Raw genomic sequence first — 21,650 nt, 5'->3', positions numbered from 1 at the left:
ATGCAAGTTAATCTGAACTTTCATATTATAATTTATAGCAATCACTTCCAAAAGTGATATTCTCAAAGAATAATTGAAACTGTAAATCTGTTGTATAATAGTGATCAAAATTTCAATGATGATATTTTATCAAGTTTAAGTTGGAAAAATATTGACCCTCCATAAATTTGTCATTGTACTACTCTCTCACATATTGGATTCCAGTATTAGAAGTAAAAAATATGAACCTTATCAGTCATTACTATTTGTAAATAAAAGCAAATACTATTTTCAATGAATTTATGAAGATTTTAAAAAATGAGAATAATTGATATTTCTGAGGCAGATATGGGAGTTCTTACCATCCTTCCTTTTAATCTCCCTCTTGTTTCTCTTCCTCCCATTCTTTTCCTTCCCTTCTCCCCTCCCGCCTGTTTTTCTCAATACTCATATGTAATTGTATTTAATTCTCAAATTTTCTATCCCTTAAATGTCTCTATTTGCTCCATTCCATTTTTGTTATGGATTGCAAGCAGATGTGGACAGTTGATGTTAATCATCATCAGAAATTAATTGATACCTCTTTGCATTACTACCTCGCAGTGTTTTTTAAATTAAAAAACTGTTGTGAAATAAAATTTTAAAAAAAGAAACTGATATCATTGAAGAAGTTATTCCCATTTTTCTCAAGAACAAGTACATTCGGTTCAGAGTAGTTGAAGTGGTAGCCTAGCGATTAAAGTCCTTGCTTTGCATGCACTGGGATCCCATATGGGCACCGGTTTGTGTCCTGACAGCCTCACTTCCCATCCAGCTCCCTGCTTGTGACCTGGGAAAGCAGTCGAGGACGGCCCAAAGCCTTGGGACCCTGCACCTGCGTGGGAGACCTGGAAGAAGCTTATGGCTCCTGACTTTGGATTGGCTCAGCACCGATCATTGTGGTCACTTGTGGAGTGAATCAGTGGATGGAAGATCTTCCTGTCTCTCCTTCTCTCTGTATATCTGATCTTCCAATAAAAAGACATAAATTTTAAAAATAGTTAAAGTTTAAAAGAATAGTTTAAGTAATTTACCTAGGTTTTCTACTTGGTAAGTAACAAATCTGGATTTTTATCTAGGTCTCTTTGATTCCATAGTTGATTTTTCTAACTAGTAAATTGTATTTCTTATGAGCATTTAAAATTTCATCCAAAGGAATTTTTTTGATTTAAAATTTTTATTTTTAATGATATTTACATTGTTGATCAGGGTGGGAAGGATTCAGGGTTAAGGGAAAGTGGATGTGATCATTGTTTCCTATATTTCATTTTCTTCTTGTATCTGGGGCGAGGAGGGAGACAAGGTGAGAAGCCATACCCAGCCTCCTAACTACCCAAGTCCCCAAGGTTGGGGAACAGCCACCTGATATAAACCCACACGCTCTGAGAGTTCTGCCCAAGTGGTTTAGTTAGTTCTGAAATTCTGTTGAACTTGCCAATCAAAGGATGAGGGAGCCCTTGATCTCATAAAATTTGATAAATGAAATGTCAGTAGATATGATGTATAATCTTGCTGCTTGAGGCTATATTTTGGAGAAACTATATATTCACAGATGTAAGATAACTAGTCCTCTTTATATTTCTGTCTCTGATTTCCTTCTTCCCTGCAGTTGCACTTGGCTCCCCAATATGCAGTGGAGAAAAATTGATATTTATAGGGCTGTAGGTATGAATTATGATAGGAAGAGTACTGAAGATTAGCTTTGCTTATTTAAAATTTTATCAAGAGATGACTTATTTTATTGTTTAAGATTCATTTATTTTTATTTGAAAGGCAGATTTACAGAGAGAAGGAGAAGCAGAGATGTTCCATAAAACTGATAAGAAAGAGAATGTTTAAAATATAATTCATTCGCTTTGTGAAGATAACCTGTACCATTTTTAAAGTCTGTTCCCCATTATAGTGGGCAGCCTAATACATAATAGAATGTTCAAAGTTTGAAGGAAAGTGAGTGTCAAAGGAATTTGATGATCATTAACTTATGTGAATAGACCTTGAGTACTTTTAGAGTTAGCTATATACAACTTAAACAATCAATACTTAGAAACAACTAATATGTATTTTTTCACAAGTCAAAGTAATTTAAAAATTGTTACATTTAAAAAGCAAACATCCCTAATAAATATTAGACATTTGACTGCTCTGTTGCTTTTAGTGTTAAGACACTCTTTCCCACTGTGAAAATAGAGTCTGGACTAGGGGTGGGCCAGGCTGGCCAAGGCAGCAGCACCTGTCAGTGTAGATGTGGGCTGGGTCTGTGGTTGGAGCAGACTGAGCTTAGCTGCAGAACCCATGGGTGTAATGGGAGTCAGACAGGATGCAGGAGAGACCTGGCTAGGCTTCATCACATGCCAGCACACATAAAAACCAGTGCTGGGGGCAGCCTGGTAGGAGTTATTGGAGGTCAACCCAATTAGGCTGTAGCAGCTACTGGTGTATTTGAAGACTGTGCCTGTGGGCAGTTGGGCTGGGCTGGGCTGGGCTAGGTGGCAGCACCCATCAGTTCACATGTGAGATAGGGCAGGAGGTAAAATAGACCAGTCAGCTGCATCTACCAGTATGCACATTGGCTGGTGCAGGTGACCAACCAAACCTGACCCTGCAGTCACTGGTTCACACAGAAACAAATCTGAGGCTACTCCAGATAAAGTTTCTTATTTTATTTTATTCATTTTTTTTTAAAGATTTGCTTTATTACAAAGTCAGATATACAGAGAGGAGGAGAGACAGAGAGGAAGATCTTCCGTCCAATGATTCTCTCCCCAAGTGAGCCGCAATGGCCAGTGCTGTGCCAATCCGAAGCCGGGAACCGGGAACCTCTTACAGGTCTCCCATGCGGGTGCAGGGTCCCAAAGCTTTGGGCCATCCTCGACTGCTTTCCCAGGCCACAAGCAGGGAGCTGGATGGGAAGTGGAGCTGCCGGGATTAGAACCGGCAGCCCATATGGGAACCCAAGGCATTCAAGGTGAGGATTTTAGCTGCTAGGCCACACCGTCAGGCCCAAGATAAAGTTTTTTGAGGGAATCTCCAACTAGATCACTGGTCCCAAACCCAGCCATAGGGAAAATCATGAGGTATGTTTTTGGATCTTGGAGTGCATATATTAAAGCTGGACTTTTGGGCCCATCGCAGTGGCCTGGTGGCTAAAAATCCTTGCTTTGAATCTGCCAGAATCCCATATGGGTGCCAGTTCTAATCCCGGCAGTCCCGCTTCCCATCCAGTTCCCTGCTTGTGGTCTGGGAAAGGAGTCAAGGACAACCTAAAGTTTTGGAATTCGGCACCCACGTGGAAGACCCAGAAGAAGTTCCTGGCTCCTGGCTTCAGATCAGTGCAGCTCTGGACATTGCGGTCACTTGGGGTGTGACTCATCGGACAGAAGATCTTCCTTTTTGTCTCTCCTCCTCTCTGTATATTTGACTTTGCAGTAAAAATTAATAAATGTTAAAAAAAAAAAACGGCCTCTTTAGTTGTTGATGCCTAAGCAATGCACCACATGCCCAGATACACTCGTGGGGCAGGCAGCCAGCTCATCTGTGTAAGCAGAGGACCTTAGAATCCTACCTGGTCAGAGGATAAAAAGCAGAACAGGTTGGACCACTCTCCTAACCAAGCTTTGCAGCAAGTGTCTGTGTCTGTGGATACATTAAGGTGGACTTAGTCAGCTAGTAGCCCTTGGAAAGATTTTCTCAACACTAGTGCAACGAAGCCGATGATGTGTCATTAGTGTCAAAACCACTCCCTCCCCCACATGGGGATTTCTAACTTGTCATTAAATGACTGCCCTGCAGCAATGGATGCTAGTGTAGTTTGATAGCAAAGAGTGGCTGCTTTCTCCTTTCCCTGCTGCAGATACAGTAGGAAAAAAATGGAAACATTTGTCCCACCCACCTTCCTCCATATTTCGACCCTTCCCCCCAACTGAATGCCCACATGGGTGTTCATCCTTCTCAAGTATGTAAACAACTAAATATGAATTTAAAAATTATGAAACAGATACGTGTTAATTAACTCTAATCCCTTTGTATTACAACTTCATCTTAATTACCAAGACAAAAGGCTTTATGAAGTTTTTAGTGCTTCTTGACAGAGTATATTAGAAATATTTCCCTTATAGTTTTACAGATAGTAAAGACTTACTAAAATAGATATTTAAATAGATTTTCTTTGAAACATTATAGAATCATAATGGCAGTTATAAATTGAATTTGGATCTTTTATAAGTCTTTGTTGTTAATGTTTTAGCTATAAAAATATGTTTTATATTTAATGATTCCAAAACATGCCACATGGCTTCAAGTGTATTAAGTTTTTGAAGTATAGATCATAACATTGGTGACATGAGTGTGCTTTGGTAGAGGCTTGTTGGTTTTTAAGTAAAATTTAACTTTGTGGTTGAAGTAAATAGTGGAAATGAGATGTATACTTCTCCAGATTCAAGAAAGAGAAAAATGACACTCATTCTCTAGCTGTGTATTTGTGCCAACTTGTGTTTTTTTTGTATTTAGTTATTAACAGGTTTATTTACTTGAAAGGCAAGAGGTTACAGGACAGGAGAGGGGAGAGTAAGGCAAGGGAGGGGTGTCCTTTCATCCTTTTATTTACTTTAGGTGGCTGAAACAGCCAAAGCTGAGCTGATCTAATGTCAGGACCAGAAGCTTTCCAGGAGTGTAAGCAGTTAGGCTGTCTTCCATTGCTTTTCCAGGCCTTTGAAAGGGACCTGAATAGGAAGTAGAGCAGCTGGGATTCAAACTGGTGTCCATACAGGATGCTGGAGCCATAGGCAGAAAATGTACCCATTGCCACAGTGCTGGCCCACATCAACTTCTAAAGTAGAGAAACCACAAGCAGGGACAAAGAACATTATATAGTGAGGAAGACAGAACCAACTTGTTCTTACCTGGTACATTCTTTGCTTCTAATATGAAAATTATTATTTATAGTGCAATAGGTAAGCTAACATTTTAAAGGAAAAGGTAGGAAAACACATTGTTGCTCTTATCAGTTGTGATCCTTGTACAATCACGGAGATAAGCTTGCCGTCAGTCAAACCCAGAGATCCACTACGATAGTTATAGAAGTACTTGTGGAGTGGACACTGCTTTGGATGTACCCATCTTCCAACAGAGTGTCTAGAAGTAAACCTGGCTCCACGCCCAGGTCCAGTATCCTTTTGTTGCACACACGCAAAGGCAGCAGGTGATGGCTGAAATAGTTGAGTCAGTATCACCAAGGCGGAAGATGTGTGTTGCATTCCCAGGTCCCTGACTTGGCCGAGGTTAGTTTTGGTCATTGCAAGCATTTGGGGAATGAACTAATGGACTAGAACTCTTTCACTGTTTTTGTTTTTGTTTTTTCTGTCTTGCTACATTTTCTGTTAATTTTTTTTCTTTTTCTTTTTCTTTTTTTTTTTAAGAAAAAGAAGAATTAGTACTAGTAGAAAAAGAAGCAAATAAATCTCTTGGGGATCTCTTTTTGTCTGAACGGAGCAACTGGAAATGTACACATTAAAACAGGTCCTATCATCTTAAATTAAGGCAAACATGTGGTATTTAACCTTTTGGGATTGGCTCATTTCCCTTAGCATTATGCTTTCCAGTTGGGCCCATTTGGCCACAAAGAACTGCATTTTGTGTTTTTTTAATAGCTGAGTAGTATTCCATGGAGTAGATGAACCATAGCTTTCTTATCCAATCCTCTGCTGATGGGCATTTTGGTTGCTTCCATGTTTTTGCAATTACTGATTGTGCTGCTATGAACATAGGAGTGATGTTATATATAACATGTTATGTTATGTATGTTATATGTTGTGTATAAACTAAAATTGAAATGTCAATGAAGAAGTCACAGGATGTGGTTAAGAACTTGCAGTCTTTTTTTTTTTTTAACATATTGGTTAGTCAATACTATGTCAGTTAATTCCATAATGATGTAAATTTTTGCTGATGGTATGTTGGAGCTTTTAATTGAACGGGATGATACTCTGCTGGCTCTGCCTTCAGACCAGACAGGGTATACCTAAGAAGCCGTTGAACTTGACTGGACAATAAGATGCTGGACTCTATGTTTAGTATATGCTTGCAATGGGGGAATTTCAACTGAACTTGAACTGTGGTTATGCAACAAGGTGGAGGAATCCACCATGGTGGGAGGGTTTGGGGAGGGGTGGGGAGAATCCAAGTACCTATGAAACTGTGTCACATAATAGAATGTAATTAACGAATAAAAAAATAAATTAAAAAAAAAAAAAACAAAAGAAACCAGGTCCTAGACCCTTCAGTATCATACTTTGTGCTTGGCAGTGCTCGGGAACTTAGTTGTAGCAAATCGAAACTGTTTGACCAGAAGTTATTTAAGTTGTTATGTGAATTGACCTGAAATTATATTAATGAGCATCTTGATAAGAATAGCAATTATCATTTACTTTCCAGCTGATATATTCATGTCAGAAAAGTCATATTTTATGTTAGTAGAATCAATGTCTTTATTTACAGATTTTTAACATAGAGTGTTAGCTTTTACTCATGGTAATAATCATATTTGATAGGTAACTGCATATTAGTTTTTCACTTGACTCACGGTACAATTTCTGATAATTTTTAGATAACCAGTTTTCTATTTTTTAAAATTTTCTTCATTGTACATCCAAATGTATTTATCAGTATTTAATCAGTATATTTACTTTCAAAGTTCTGTTTATATGTCTGTTTTATTTACCAGTTCTATATCCCAAGTTTATTGGCATTGAGTGAAAAAAGAATAATGTTCATGTTACCTAGTTTTTATTAATTAAGGGCTTTCTAGTTTGAAATGTGCCAATATGTATCTTAATCTTGTGAAGTAATTAGACATGTTTACTTGTAGGAAGTGTTATTCCATCTATAGCAGTGCTGGAAAGACATGAAGTGATTATAAATGGACATGTTAGGCACTAATTAAAAGTTTTTCCTTCTGCTAAATTGCCCCCTACTATGATTAAAATTATTCAAATTTGTGATAGAGTGCTAGATTTAATCAACACTTAAACTATTAAATTTTTAGAGATCGCAGACTTCTTATTTCTCTCTTGGCAGACTTAGTTTACTGTTTCTGCTTTAAATAATTATTCTAATAGTCTTTAAAGCTAACCATCTTGAATTGGGATAGAAGTGGAAAAGGACTGTTTCACTGCCACTGGGAGAGTCGGGTGAGAGCCCGAGGTGGGGACCCCAGGGTAGAGGTGGTCGTGGGCACCCTCCTGTGTCCCCGGGGACTTTCCCATCTAACCCAACAAGGCTTGGTAACAGAAAAAGAAAAAAAAAGAAAAGAAAAGGACTGTTTCAGATCTTTGTCATTGATTCCGTAAGTAGAATACAAGAAACATTTTTCTTGCACAAGTGTGTTAGACATTTTTATAAAAATTTCAGTGGCTCAAAGTTATTTTTTTGTTTCAGAAACAACCTGTCAAACTATATTTTAAAAAGTATTTAGTTTGTGATCTTTATTACTGAGGTGACCAGAATTTTAAAAAGTTATTTTGACTGAGATTACCTGCTTCTCCCAAGAGTGGTTTCATAGAAGTACAGAGATACTTACTCATTTGTTCTTCAAACTATGTATCTTAGAAGAGAATATTTCAGTCCTCAGACTTTACACTGGAAAGTTTTGTGATTCTCTTGGGAGACCGTATTATAGAAATTATAAAATTTCTGCCTAAAATCAAGGAGTTGGAATCTGAGTTTTGCCAATTTAATTTTTCCCTGAATTTTTTACCAATGTTAGAAATAGCCATACAGCTGACAATAAGTATTACTCATCCTTGGTGTTTTGGTGATTTGTTTGGGGGGTCTGTGTAAAATGTAGTTGTGTTGTGCTCTCTTCCCTGTTCTAAATGTTTTAAAATGAAATTATTTCTTACCTTTTCAAAATTCTGTCTGAAGGAAGACATGGTGTGACAGAGCACGATCATTGGAGTGCATCAAGACTAGGTTCAAACCAGTCTGCTAATTAATAGTTTTGTTGCTTTGGGCAATTTATTTATCCCTTTGATGGTAGTTCTTCTTCTGTAAAATAGGCTACTAATCTTTTTTGTTAGTTATATTATAAATTTTAAAATTATTTTAATCACTTTAACAGATTCAATATAGTTTGTTGATATAACTATAGGAACATAATGCTAAGCACCTGCTCCATTCTTGACACTCAGCAAGGTTGTTTGTTGATTAATATTGACTTGTTTCCTCGCCTGTCTCTCCCCCTTTTCAATGCTGCCTGCTAAATTTAAAAGAATGTATGTAACAGCACAATTTTATTATTGGGGAAGAGATTAGTTAGAATAAGGAACCTGTAGAAATCACTTGGCTAAGTGAAGATCGGCAACCCCTACTATCTGTTAAAATTTGCTGGAAATTGTAGTAATTATTACTGACCATAATCAAATACAGAATAATGTGCTGCAAATTTGAGGATTTAAATGTCAGTATCCTCTAACAGCTGCTTGCTGCTTAAAGGAACGTTGTAAACCTTTTGTTAAAGAAAACAGTCAGAAACCCTTCTAACAGAGAATTTGCACAGAAGAATTTTACTTAATTATATTTGTACTTTATCATTTGCTTGTTATTCAGTACAATTATAATATTAGCTCTAAATATCATGGCTTTTTTTCCTCACTGGTTCCAGTATCTGCCTTAACATATGGCTCATATTAGGGATTCATTTCATATTTAATGAATGATTAGCTGAATGTTTTCCTTTATATCCACTTAGCTAATGGCTGTTTTAAGATCCCTGTCCTTTAAAGCCCATCATATCTTTCAACAAATTTCTGTTTCTATTTTTCTCCTCATTGTGTCATACTCTTCTCCCTCTTTATGTCTGTTTTTTTTAAAAACTGAATGATAGATACTTAAAAATTTTTTCATTGACTTCTGGATTTTGTAGTTTTGCTTTATTTAGCTGGTAGTTCATATTAACCTCAAAGAATTGCTTTTAGGGTGGGCATTTGACCTTGCCATCCATACACTAATGGAAATGCACACTCCCATGTTGGGGTGGTCTGGGTTTGGGTCCATACTTGCTGGAGAACGCCGTGGGATGATAGCAAGGAATGTGATGCTGGCCTCTCATGTGGGAGACCTTGATTTTCTGGCGTGTATCTTCAACATATCCCCACTTTGACCATGTGATGAATTGAGGATTGAGTCAGGAGATAGCAGATCTTTCTAATTCTGTCTCTGTTATATAAATAATTTTAAAAACTCACTTTTAAGTAATTTTAGGTATATCCAGAGTAATTTTTTTTAAATTTTGAGATAGCCTCATTCTCTCTGGTATGATTCTGATTTAGCCTCAGTGTGAGATGTGAACCAAGGTTCTGTCTGTGAAAAGCTCTGTCTCCATCTGAAGGATTAACCTGAGATAATCACAGCCCTGAGATAATCACAGCCCATTGGCAATTGTTAGAACATATGTTCAGATTACTACTCTGTCAAAAAAATCCAGGAGCTCCCCCTGCAGATCTCTTGAGTGCTGACTGTTGTTGAGTTGTTCAGGAGGGGTGGATCACTCCTGTAACATTTACTCCTTCATACATGTTTATTTCCCCTAAACAGACATCAATAGATGCTATTGATAAGGCAACCCTTATTGCTTATTTGAGGGAATTATTTTTCTTACTTAAGAACTGAAATATAGGTTTACTTATTTTAGAGTTTAAACTGTTTTATACATTCCTAGAAAAATATGTTTAACCAGGTGATGTCTCACTATAGATTCCCAAATAGGTTTTTTGTTGTTGTTGTTGATTGCTGCAATTTTTAGTTTTGTTCAGATGGCATAAGAACAAGAGCACAGACAAATAAATTAACATTTATTGTGTGGAATTCTTATTTGAATTTCTAATGTTATTTTTAAGGGGAAAGTAATAATACAAATTGTCATAAAATATTCAAATCTCAAGAAACCTTGATAAAGTTCAGAAATGTATATCACAAACTTAACAAAATGTAGTAGAATCCCAACTGTAATACCAGGTTGAAGCACAAGTACCACTCTTGCCTGGAGAAGAAAGAACATTTACTTATGTATGACAACAGACTTCATTAGCAGGTGATATATGAGTGGGGTCTTAAAGAACATATAGTTATGAAAGAACAGAAAGAGTTGGAGTCAAGAATATTTCAGTCTTGTTAACATTGATTTTCCTAAACATACAGTTAATATCATACATTTGAGGGATATATTACCCATGGAACACGTGTCAGATGTTTCATGCTATATTAATGTACTGTCTATTGTCCGTTTATTCAGGTTTGTTAAATTTCTTTGTAAATTAGTTTTCTGTTACTATATAACAATCAGTGATTTAAAACCATTAGTATCTCAGTTTCCCTGGGTCAGGGATCTAGGCCTGTCTTAGTTGGATCATTTCTTGAGTCTCACAGCATCGGTCAAGATGACTAACAGCGATCTCCCCTGGTGCACAAGACTGTGTTCCAGCCTTACTAGTTGGCTATTGAGGCTGTATGACAGAGACAATTCCTAGCCCTTAGTCCAATCCGCCACATTGCATTTGATTTTTCATTTCTAACAGGAGAGCATCTTGACTCTGCTAAAATAGCTATGTTTCTGACTTTGTGTGTTCACCTAACTTTGATATCTAGAATCTCTTTTTTTTCCCCCAAGTAGATATTATTCTTGTTATTTGTAAGCAGCCAGCACCATTTACACAGCACAGGACAAAAACACAGAATTCTAGGTACTCTCTTAATATGCACCTTATCCAAATAGACATCACAATTTATCAGTTTATGTTGCAATGGACTGTTTCAGAACTGTATATGAATATATTACACATGCTTCACAACTAGGTCACATATGATGAAACCTGTCTTCACTCATTAATCTGTAGATTCAATTACTTATCTATTACTTTATATGTAATGATGTACCTTGCTTAATAGCCTATGAACAAAATTCTAAATATTCCTAACTTCTGTCTCTAGTATATAGGCATTCACTTGGCCTGTTCTTGGGACATTTGAGCATATCTGGAACCTCTTTTATAGGGCTTACCTGATTAGGTCAGCACATCTCGAGATAGGATCCCTTTTGATTAACTGAAAGGGGTTAGCTAGTGACTTTAGTCACATCCTTATTGTCCCCTCATGTTTGTGGTATGATGCAGTTTGATAAAAGGAATGATATCCAAATACATTCACAGATTCTGTCAGCGAAGAGTACTTGTTTTTAGTATGCATATACCAGGGAAAGAGAATCTTAGTGGTGATTTTGGAATTCTGCCTAATGTATTTTGACTTACACATTCATAAAAAGTAAAAGTAAAGTATTTAGTTTATTGTGTTGTGAAAAATTTGAAATCCATGTATAGTTTTTCCATAAGATGCATGTTCTGTGAACTAGTCCCCTCATATTAGTATGACAGTTTGAAGGATACAAATTATATTGTACACAACTGATAATAAAAAGAGTAGGAATATAAATACTAATGAACTATCACCAGGTTAGTGGTGTATCTGTTACCTCAGACATTTATTATGTTTTAGTATTGAGGGCATCCAAATCCTTGGTAGTAGTTATTTCAGAACTATACAATTAGTTATTGACGGTTACAGTTATTCTTCTGTAATATAGCAAGTTAGAGGATGCTGCTTCCTTGACAACCATACCCCTCTACTTCTTAGCCATCCTTTGTCTGCCTTTCTCCCCACATGTTTTCCAAGTAACCACTTTTCTATTATCTGCTTATCTAAGACCAACTTTTTAGCTTCCACATATAAGCAAGAACACTTGGTATTTTATGAGCCTGATTTATTTAACTAAATGTAGTATACTTCTGTTGTATCCAGGTTGCTGTAAGTGATAGAATTTCATTTTTGTGTTTTTGTTTATAAGCTTCATTTTCTTAATCCATCAGGGATTTCTACATTGATTCCATGTCCCTCTGGTGGTTCCATATCTTGACTGTTGTGAAGAATGCAACAAGAAACTTGGAAATGCAGCTGTTTCTTCAACATACTGATTTCAGTCCTGTAGAAAATGAGAGTAGTGGTGGAATTTCTGGGTCACGGGGGCATTCTATCCCTAGTTTTTTGAGGAACTGTCCTATTTTGTAATTTTATATTTCCTTAAGATATGGTTTAACTGAAGTGATATGTTCATTTTACTTTGAAAAAATAGTCTCTCCCTAAAGTCTTGGAGGTTTTCTGTTTGCTTACTAATAAATGCATAGAATTTAAAAGATCTTCAGTTGCTCTTTTCACATAACTTTAATACGTAGACTTATAAGCTAATTATTTTGAAGTTACACAGTAACATTCTCAACACCATGAAGAGGGAGTGCTATTGACACTGGGAAATGAAGTGTGTTATTAGCTACTACCTTTGTATTTTGAAATGTTAGACGATTCAGTAATAGGTAACCCTTAAACTTTTAAGTGTCTGTGCATGACACTTTGCAGCGTTTTGGATATTCTTTTCACCTTTGTATTAAAGCTGTTACTGTGTAAGGTTAAAAAGAGAGAGGAATGTATTTAATAGTAGTCAGTGGAGCAACTTAACTAGATAAAATCAGTCATTTTATAAGAGGCTTTAATGGACACAAATGAAAAAACAAGTTATTCTTTAATATGAACATATCTCAAATATAGCTGTATTACAGAATGCAATAATTATGCCAATCTGTCACTTGACTGTAAGTAAAATTGTGGAATGTCTGAAATGTTACATATGGTAGCTGTTAAAATAACTATATTGTTAGTAGCAATATCATTAAATGCATTCTGAACAAGCACTTATTATGTTGCTGTCATACTATTCATGTTACTTTTTAAACTAGGATATCAGGCACTACACAGTATTATTTGCAGTGTATCTCAATTCAGGAGAGCGTCAATGAAAATGCTTGCAGGTGGACTCTTGTTATACAGATTTTTCCTATGTTTTCTCCTTTTCCCCAAATAACTAAAGAAATGACTACCTTGGTAAAAAGCATTGTCAAAAATGTGGATAATTATAGAGAGAATATTAAGAGTTTTCTGTAATCTCATTTTCCTCAGAATAGCAACTTTATTTCCTTGGTTTCAATATAGAAATAAAAACAAGATTTTATTGAAGTTGCATTTTTTATTATTTTGGCATAAGTGTCTCTCCAAATCATTAGAATTGTTTAGAAGTTTTTTGTTTGGTTGGTTTTTTGTTATTTAACTTGAGAAGCAAACAGAAAGAGAGGGCTTCCATCTGAAGATTCCCTTACCATGTGCCCACGATGTACAAAGCTTGAGCTGGGCTGAAGCCAGGAGCCGAAATTTCAGTGCATGTTTCCTACATGGGTGACAGGACCCAACAACTTGACCTCTCACCTGTTGCTTTTCCTGGTGAACATCAGCAGGGAGCTGAGGGTGAGAACTGGTGCTGAAGCTGGGGCTCAAACCTAGACTATTATAGGTTGCAAGTGTCTTAAACTGCTGGAGTTAGATGCCCACAATATACAATATTATTGAGATTAGTGTTATTTGTGTAGATTCTAAAAAGAAAATCTTTTTACAAAACCCTTTGTAAGCATTTGTGAATTCCTTAATACAGATCCTGGGAGTATTACAAACGTTAGGAATGAGAAGAAAGCAACTTCTGACCATGGTAGTGGATAATTTTTCTGAAAAATTGACTGTCTTTATTAACATTTACTATTTTAACTTTTAGAGAGGAAATAGTAGTTAAATATGCTTTTAAAAAAGATTTATTTACTTATTTATTTACTTATTTGTGGAGTGACAGAGAGAGGGGTCTTCCATCATCTGTTTCATTCTCATAGTGACTGTAATCGCAAGTTTGAACCTGGCCTAAGTCAGGAGCCAGGTGTTTCGTTTGGCTCTCCCCTATTGGGGACAGGGCCCTGGCTCTGGTGTGACTATGATTTTCTCAGGCCATTGGCAGGGAGCTGGATTGGAAGTAGAGCAGCTAGGACATGAATCGTGGCTGTATGGGTTTTTGCACAACCCCACACTGCTAGTATTGATGTGCAGCTTTTTGTAGTTAATTAATTGTCTAATTTTGTAGTAGTTGATTTTTTCAAGCATTTCTTGGCCATGTATAATTCTTTTGTGAAATTTTTCATTTTAATGTCTTATTTCTTGACAAATTTTTGATGTCTTATTTATTTTTGGAAGAGCGCTATGTACAGAATTTGCATTTCTTTTGTATTCTCCAATTTAGTTGTCATTTAGATTTAGAGTTTGTGAAATATAGATCTTTCAGAAAATTCTTTTAAAATTTATTTTGTCTTCTCTTTTTAAAACATGTTCTTATTTCTTATTTTATTTCAAACTCAGAGATATCTTATTTGCTGGTTTATTTCACAAATGCTCACACCAGCCCGGACACGGCCATTGAAATCAGGAGCTCAGAATTCAATCTGGAATCTTCTGTGTTGGTGGCAGGGACTCCAGTGATTGAGTCCTTGTCTTCTGCCATCCAGGGTTTGCATTAACAGGGTGTCAGGAAGCTGGAACTCCAGCCAGCCACTTAGATGTGGGATGCAGGCTTGGCATGCGACTTCTTGTGACTATGTCAAATGCACACCCCTCTCTCCACCTTTTATTGCTTGTTTTAATTCACTGCTGTTACATTTATAAATCATTCTGCTGCGCACATTTGCCTAAATTTTATCTTTTCCTTCTTCTATTTTAGCATTTAATTCTAAACCATGTACAGTGTCTTGGTTTATCATGTTTGTAATTTCTTTTTCCTAAAAAATAATTCCACTGTTAGAAAATCAGTAAGATACTACTCTTTTGCATACTGATTTGTCATAACTCTTATCATACACTAAATTCTCAAATACTGGACTGATGCCTTACTTTTTATTTGATTTTTTCTCCTTTCTAACATTAGAACATTGCTGTTTTAGCATTCTTTTAAAGTTTATTCTTGGCTGTTTAATCCCCACTGTAGAATATTATGAATTGCTTATCTTCTCACGTGTGGGTATTCCTAATTAGGATTGTTCTTGTTTTTGTTAATTATTTTTTATTTTTTGGTTCCATTTTGAGTTTAATGATTGAAAACTTGAACTTTTTAGATTTGTCTCAGATCTGAGATTTAAACTTTATTCTCAGTACTTACAAGTTGACTTTGTAGAGTTGGTTGATATTAAAACAATAATCATCGAATAATTAAAATTTATCCTATTTGCTGAATAATTGCGTGTGTTTGTGTCTGTGTGTTTGAGTGCATATATCTATATAAAATCTTTCATTACCGTTTTCAAAGCGTCCTGTTGAGAGCCGTAGCTCTAGGGCTTTACTTTTCTCTCCAGCCCTGTTTTGGGCGTCATAATTTAGATGTGGGGTTGCATTCTGGAACAGTAAGTCAAAGGATTAGAGGAAAGCAGTGCCACCAGAATCCTCTCTTGGCCTGCTATAGAGGGGACAGATGAAAATAGCTGCTGGGGCTAATTGTTGGATCTTTGGAGAAATGATAATTACTTTCAAAGATGATATTTTGTCCTTTGTTGTCTTATCTCTGGCAAGTGTCTCTGGGTGCTAAGTGTAAGATCTAATGGTGGGGAGAATCAAGATGGCAGAATAGGGTAAGGACACGTTAAAATGGATGGAAAAACATTTAATCAGGATGAAGCAGAGCGGACATATTTCCATGAAATAGGAGAGGACAGAAAACAACAGCAGAGGGGTACCTGGAGACTGACAGACACAGGAAAGCAGTGGACACAATGGTGTGGTGTTGCAGTGACTGACACTCCAGCACTGCGATCTGAACTCCACCAGCAGCCAGAAATCCACCAGCAACTAGGTGGGAACGGACTTTCACTGGGAGCTCGGGAGGTGAACCCAAACAAAGAACCGTCCGTCCTGCTGGTCCATTTGACTTGACCAGGAGCAGAGACAGAGCAGCAGATCTCAGACAGGCAGTGCGAGAACAGAGTGGATTTCATAGCCCAGTCAGCCCCCTAGAGCTGAAATGGGCGCCATTTTGTGTAAAGAGGAAAGGGCAAGGGAAAGGACTGAGCATGAGCTGAGCTGGGAGTGAACTCATTTCTGACTCAGTGAACTGCAGCATTGTGGCATTCCTCAGGTTCCACCCGAGGCAGGTCTGGGTAGCCCTTGAATCTGACGGCCAGCAGATCAAGAACTGTAGTGGTGGTATGTCAGGTGCCATTTTGTACACTGTGGCAATAGCTTCAGGAGTGCAGGGGACAACAGTGAACTGCACATGTGCTGATCTCGCGAGAACTTGCTGAGGTCCATGGATTGCACATGTCCTGCAGAAAATAATACTGAGTGTGGCATTGTATGGGTCAAAATAGGTCCGTGTGGCACCCAGACCTAACGTCCAACAGATTCTGACAAGATCAGTGCTACCAACAACCTAATTATATAGGACACCTGGTGTCTCTCTAATCCTGGGACCTGCTCCAACTGAAAGTGTGAGAAAAGTTGCAGAGACAACAGTGCAGCCTCAGCACGGTATCTATCACAGGAGGTGGAGAGTGGTGAGCCAAGAGCTTGGGCTGTGGAGACCACAGTGGAAATCTAACATAAGAACCCAGACCTGGAACTTGCTGGTTGTGGCACAAGTGGCTGCAAGGAAAAAGTTGTGTACCAACCGCAATAGGTAAAATCGCATTGTAGACCTGTGGGTGACACAGCTTGGAAACCTACCCCAAGGAGAAGACTCTGCTAACCAGAAGTACAATGATCAAGAGCAAAAGAAGAGACAAAGGCACAATGAATATTCCCGAAAACTCCCCTGCAAAGGAGCAAAATCCTATGTCAACCTCAGAGTTAACTGAGGAAGACATCGAGAAAATGGGGGACACAGAATCCATAAGACTCATTTTAAAGATTCTGATCAAAAATGAGTAGCACATACAAGAGTTCAAAGAATTTAAGGAAGCAATAAAGCAAATCAAGGCTGGTATATCAGAAATTAAGAACACAGTAGAGCAAATTAAGAATACAGTGGAGAGTCTCCAAAACAGAATGAAGCAAGCAGAAGAAAGAATCTCAGAATTGGAAGGTATTTCCTGGATCAGGGGGAAGCAAACAAAAAGCTAGAAGCAGGCCAAAGAAAGTATTCAAGAATTGAAAGACACTATTAAGAGGCCAAATCTAAGAGTTATGGGAGTCCCAGAAGGTGCAGAAAGAGAAGCTGAGTTTGCAAATGTATTTAATGAAATAATAAAGGAAAATTTCCCTAATCTAGAGGAAGAATGGGGAAACAAGTTCCAGGAGGGGCACAGAACTCCCAACAGGCTTAATCAAAAATGATCTTCACCACGACATATGATCTTCAAGCTCTCTTCAATTGAACATAAGGAAAAGATCCTTAAATGTGCACGTGAAAAAAATCAATTGACATATAAAGGAATGCCAATTAAGCTCACAGGAGATCTCTCACAGGAAACTCTACAGGCAAGAAGAGAATGGAGTGACATATTCCAGATTCTAAAAGAAAAAAATTGTCGGCCCAGGATGACATATCCAGCAAAGCTTTCTTTCGTCTTTGAAAATGAAATAAAATTCTTCCACAGTAAAGAAAAGCTAAAAGAATTTGCCACTTCCAAACCTGCCCTACAAGGGATACTTCAAGATGTTCTCTTGACAGAAGAGGAATAGCACCTACCCAAACCAAAAGCAGACAGGAAGAACATTCCAGTAAAATGACAACAGAAGACTAAACCAATGAACAACCCATTCCTAAAATGAGAGGACCATCATCCCACCCATGTATATTAAACTCTGAATGTAAATGGCTTAAGCTCAATCAAATGTCATAGCGTAGTAGTTTGGATTAAAAAACAAAACCCATCTGTTTATTGGCTGGAGGAGACTCACTTCAACAAAGATCAGCAGAAACTATATTGCATGGGTTTTTGTTGTTTTCTGTTGGTTTCATCTCTTCAAAACACTTTCTTCTGATTAAATCATTCAATGACTTATAGATCACGCAGAGGCATTATTTTTTTCAAGATGGTTCTTGATTTTCATTTCTTCAGCTATACATTAGTCATTTAATAGCATGTTATTTAACTTCTTGGTGCTGTTAATTTCTTTTTTCTCTCGGATGTTGATTTTGTTTTGTGGCTCTGCATTTAAGGGGATGTATAGTAGCTGTGAAATGGAGACTGTCATATCTAGTAACATGTCATTTAACTTCATGGCATTGTAAATTTCTATTTTTCTTTCTGTTGTTGATTTTGTATCATGACTTTTCAATTAAGGGGATGTATGGTAACTGTGAAATGGAGACTAACATGCAGATGTGAGGATGCAGTGTGATATGCATTTCTACGTCCAGACAAAGATGGAGTTACAATGAAACTGTTTACTATATCTTGACAATAGGATTCTGGACTCTCTGCCATTGTCCATGCCCGCAATGATGGACATATGACTGAGTATGATGAACTATATGTTAGTAATGATACAGAGGAACTAGGTGGGGAGGGGATTGGGGGTGGGTAAGGGAATATGGAACTGTATCATAAAATTATAGCAATAATAATAAAATGTAAAAAAAACAAAAAGATCTAATGGTGGGCCTAGTATGAGGGTTCAGTGGGTAAATCCTCCCCTTGCATCTGCCAGGATCCCATATAGGCGCTGGTTATTTTCCTGGCTGCTCCACTTCCCTTCCACTTCCTTGCTTATGGCCTGGGAAAGCAGTGGAGGATGGCCCAAACTTTGGACCCTGCACCCATGCAGGAGACCCAGAAGAGGCTGCTAGCTCCTGGCTTCAGATCAGCTCAGCTACAATCTTTGCGGCCACTCAGGGATTGAACTAGCAGATGGAAGATCTTTCTCTCTGTATCTGTGTATCTCTCTGTAAATCTGCTTTCCAATAAAAATAAATCTGAAGAAAATATGTATTGGGAGAATTACAGCCTCAGGAAACCCATCTTATAAGAGTGTTACTTCAATTCTTAAAACTTTAGAAATGAGATTAGCTATTGACTACTTGTTTGTTATGTCTACTCTAATAAATGATAAAATCCAAATGATCACCTTTTTATATTTTTAACATAACTTGCTTTAAACACTTTCTGAATACTTTTCCCATTGATATTCATTAATTTGGTTCATGCACAATTGTCTGCAGCCCATTCTGCTTAGGTAAGGATTGAATGTTAAATATTGACAATATTTATTTAAGTTTTCTGCTGTAATAATCTAATTTGTGTGTATGTTGGGGGCGTGGGCGAGAGAGAGAATACATCAGTATCTTCTAACTGGGTAGTACTTACAAAGTGGGCACCCAGGGAACATCTGCATGCTATTGTGAAAGGTATGCTGGCTGCTGCTTGTGAATAATGACATGTTTTCTTGAATCATATATATTTTTTTTTCAGATTTAAGCCTTTTCCCCATTTTATGTTAACTTGTGGAAAACAAGCGAGAAAAACCCCAGAAGTAGTCAGTTGTTTTGGTTCATCTACCTGTTTTTTCATTGATACATGCTTGTGACATTAGTACTTTACATTAATTATCTTTAGTATAGCTATGTTTATAGTCTAGAATTTCTAGTAGAAGTAAATTAAAACTGCCATAGTTTTGCACAAAGGGCATTGTAACTACCAAGAGTTTTGCTGTTAAACCTGTTTGAGAACCACTAAATTATCTTCTTATAAGGTACCAGAGGGCAGAATTTTTTGTCATTTTCATTATGTATGTGATCAGAAGCTATTTCAGACTTTTGAGTGGAAAGTAATAAGGAAAATAAGATTTCATACATTTGGGCAATATTTGGGGAGGATTCTGAAAGAGGGAGTAAAGGGTGAAGATATAATAGAAACGTAATAAAAAATATTGCTAGTTCAGTTCATGTGAGGTGTTTGCTTCAAAGTTCCTATAAGTGTAGCGTCGTGATCCAAATTAAAATATCAAGGTGCCTCTCTGTCTTTTTAGTTTGACAAATTAATTTTGAATTAATGCAGTTGAACACACTAACTAAAGCGAATTTTATGTTAATTTCTCTACTTTTCATCTACTTTGAGATATTCTTTTCTCATAAATATCTCACAATATTGAACACTAATAAGTTGATCCTTAAAGAAATCATAGTCACAAGTCTCCAAATACAAGACCACAATGTAGGAAACCTGGTCCTTGTGAATTAGAAAACATTCAAAGCATTTTGCTGGGTGTTGTCAGGGATTGGGGTGGAGTGGAGAAAGGAAAGGGGACTCAAATGAACTTCAATGGATGTGGATCCCAGGAAGTTTTTGAGAAAACTAAGTAAGACAGCTTGAGAGTGACAGAAGCGGGCATATGGGTTCCAGCTTGACTCCCAGCTGCTCCTCTTCTGATCCAGCTCCCTGCTCATGACCTGGCAAAGCAGCAGAGAGGACAGCTGAAGTCCTTGGGACCCTTCACTCAAGAGGAGACCCAGAGGCGTCTCCTGGCTCCTGGCTTCAGATCAGCCCAGCTCATCTCTGGCTGTTACAGCCATCTGGGGAGTGAATAAATGATGGAACATGTCTCTATGTCTGTCTCTGTCTCTCCTTTAGTCTAATTCTGCTTTTCTAATCAATAAATAGATAGATAAATCAATCTTAAAGATTGACAGAAGAAGAAATCACATAGAAGATACTAAGAAATTTCAAAGAAAGTAATATAACAGCTGAGGAAAATGGAGAGGAGTCGCATTTCAGTTAGTTACTTGTGGGCAAAGGCACTGCCCCTGTATTTGTTGGATAACTAAGTGAATGGAACTGGGTCGCATTTGTTCTTCTGTTGATTTACTTAGGATGGTACATCAGGTCTCCTGTGTGCCTCATTCTTTGCTATGTTGTACCTAATAGTTATGATCTGATAGTACCGATGGATAAAACTGACTCCGGTTGGTGAGTATACAAATTCGAAGTGAGGAGGATGCTTGAACTACTGAGTAATTTAGATGAGGACACGTGGGTGGGCTGGATGGTCAGAGAAGGCCCCCTTGAGATAACTAATCTGAAAGGGATCTTTGTTAGGCTGTAGTGCGTCCTGCGGGATTTTTGCACTGTGGAGAAGTCTTTATCGTTGTTGTTATTCCAATACATGTACTTTGACTAAATTAAAACACAGCCAGTTTTCTGTTTTCTGTTGCTCTCTCCATTACCGAGTTATTTACCTGTGTTTACTCTTGTTTTGCAGAAACCAAAGTTGAAGGATTGGCATCCTCCTGGAGGTTTTATTCTGGGATTATGGGCGCTCATTATTATGGTTTTCTTCAAAACTTATGGAATCAAGCACATGAAGTTTATTTTTTAGACTTTGATACGCGAAGAAGAAGGCACCAAAGAATGAAACCTTGGATAAAATGTCTGTCATATAATTTTAAAGATATATTGCTCTTTGTGTGAGAGAAAAGTGTGAAGAAATTGAATGTGAATAAACTATTAATAACAAAAAAATACAACAGCTTAATTGTGCTAATTGTATTTCACTTTTGCATATTGTAAAAACAAATGAGGCAAAGAATTTGGAATGTACTGATTTTTTAGTTTAGCAATTTCCCTTTATCCCCTGTTTATTTAAGCAAGAAAAAAATTGTGAAGGCATGAAATTCTCAGACAAAAATAGCTTCTTTAATAATTTTATGGGTCTCTTTATTTTGCATATATTTGCCAAAATAG

At 37.2% G+C, this 21,650-nt stretch overlaps 1 protein-coding gene across 1 annotated transcript in view; it reads left to right on the top strand.

Moving 5' to 3' along the window:
* Positions 1–21,428, top strand: part of PIGK (phosphatidylinositol glycan anchor biosynthesis class K) — a 111,627-nt gene extending 90,199 nt beyond the window's left edge. The window contains exon 11 of the mRNA XM_058658202.1: positions 21,169–21,428. Within this exon, the coding sequence (XP_058514185.1) occupies positions 21,169–21,285 (117 nt within the window). The 3' untranslated portion in view covers positions 21,286–21,428. The remainder of the gene's footprint in view (positions 1–21,168) is intronic.
* The last annotated feature ends 222 nt before the right edge of the window (positions 21,429–21,650 follow it).

The sequence above is a fragment of the Ochotona princeps genome, chromosome 2 (assembly GCF_030435755.1).
Source record: "Ochotona princeps isolate mOchPri1 chromosome 2, mOchPri1.hap1, whole genome shotgun sequence".
Taxonomy (NCBI): Eukaryota; Metazoa; Chordata; class Mammalia; order Lagomorpha; family Ochotonidae; genus Ochotona; species Ochotona princeps.
This window is presented reverse-complemented; position numbering and strand designations above follow the sequence as displayed.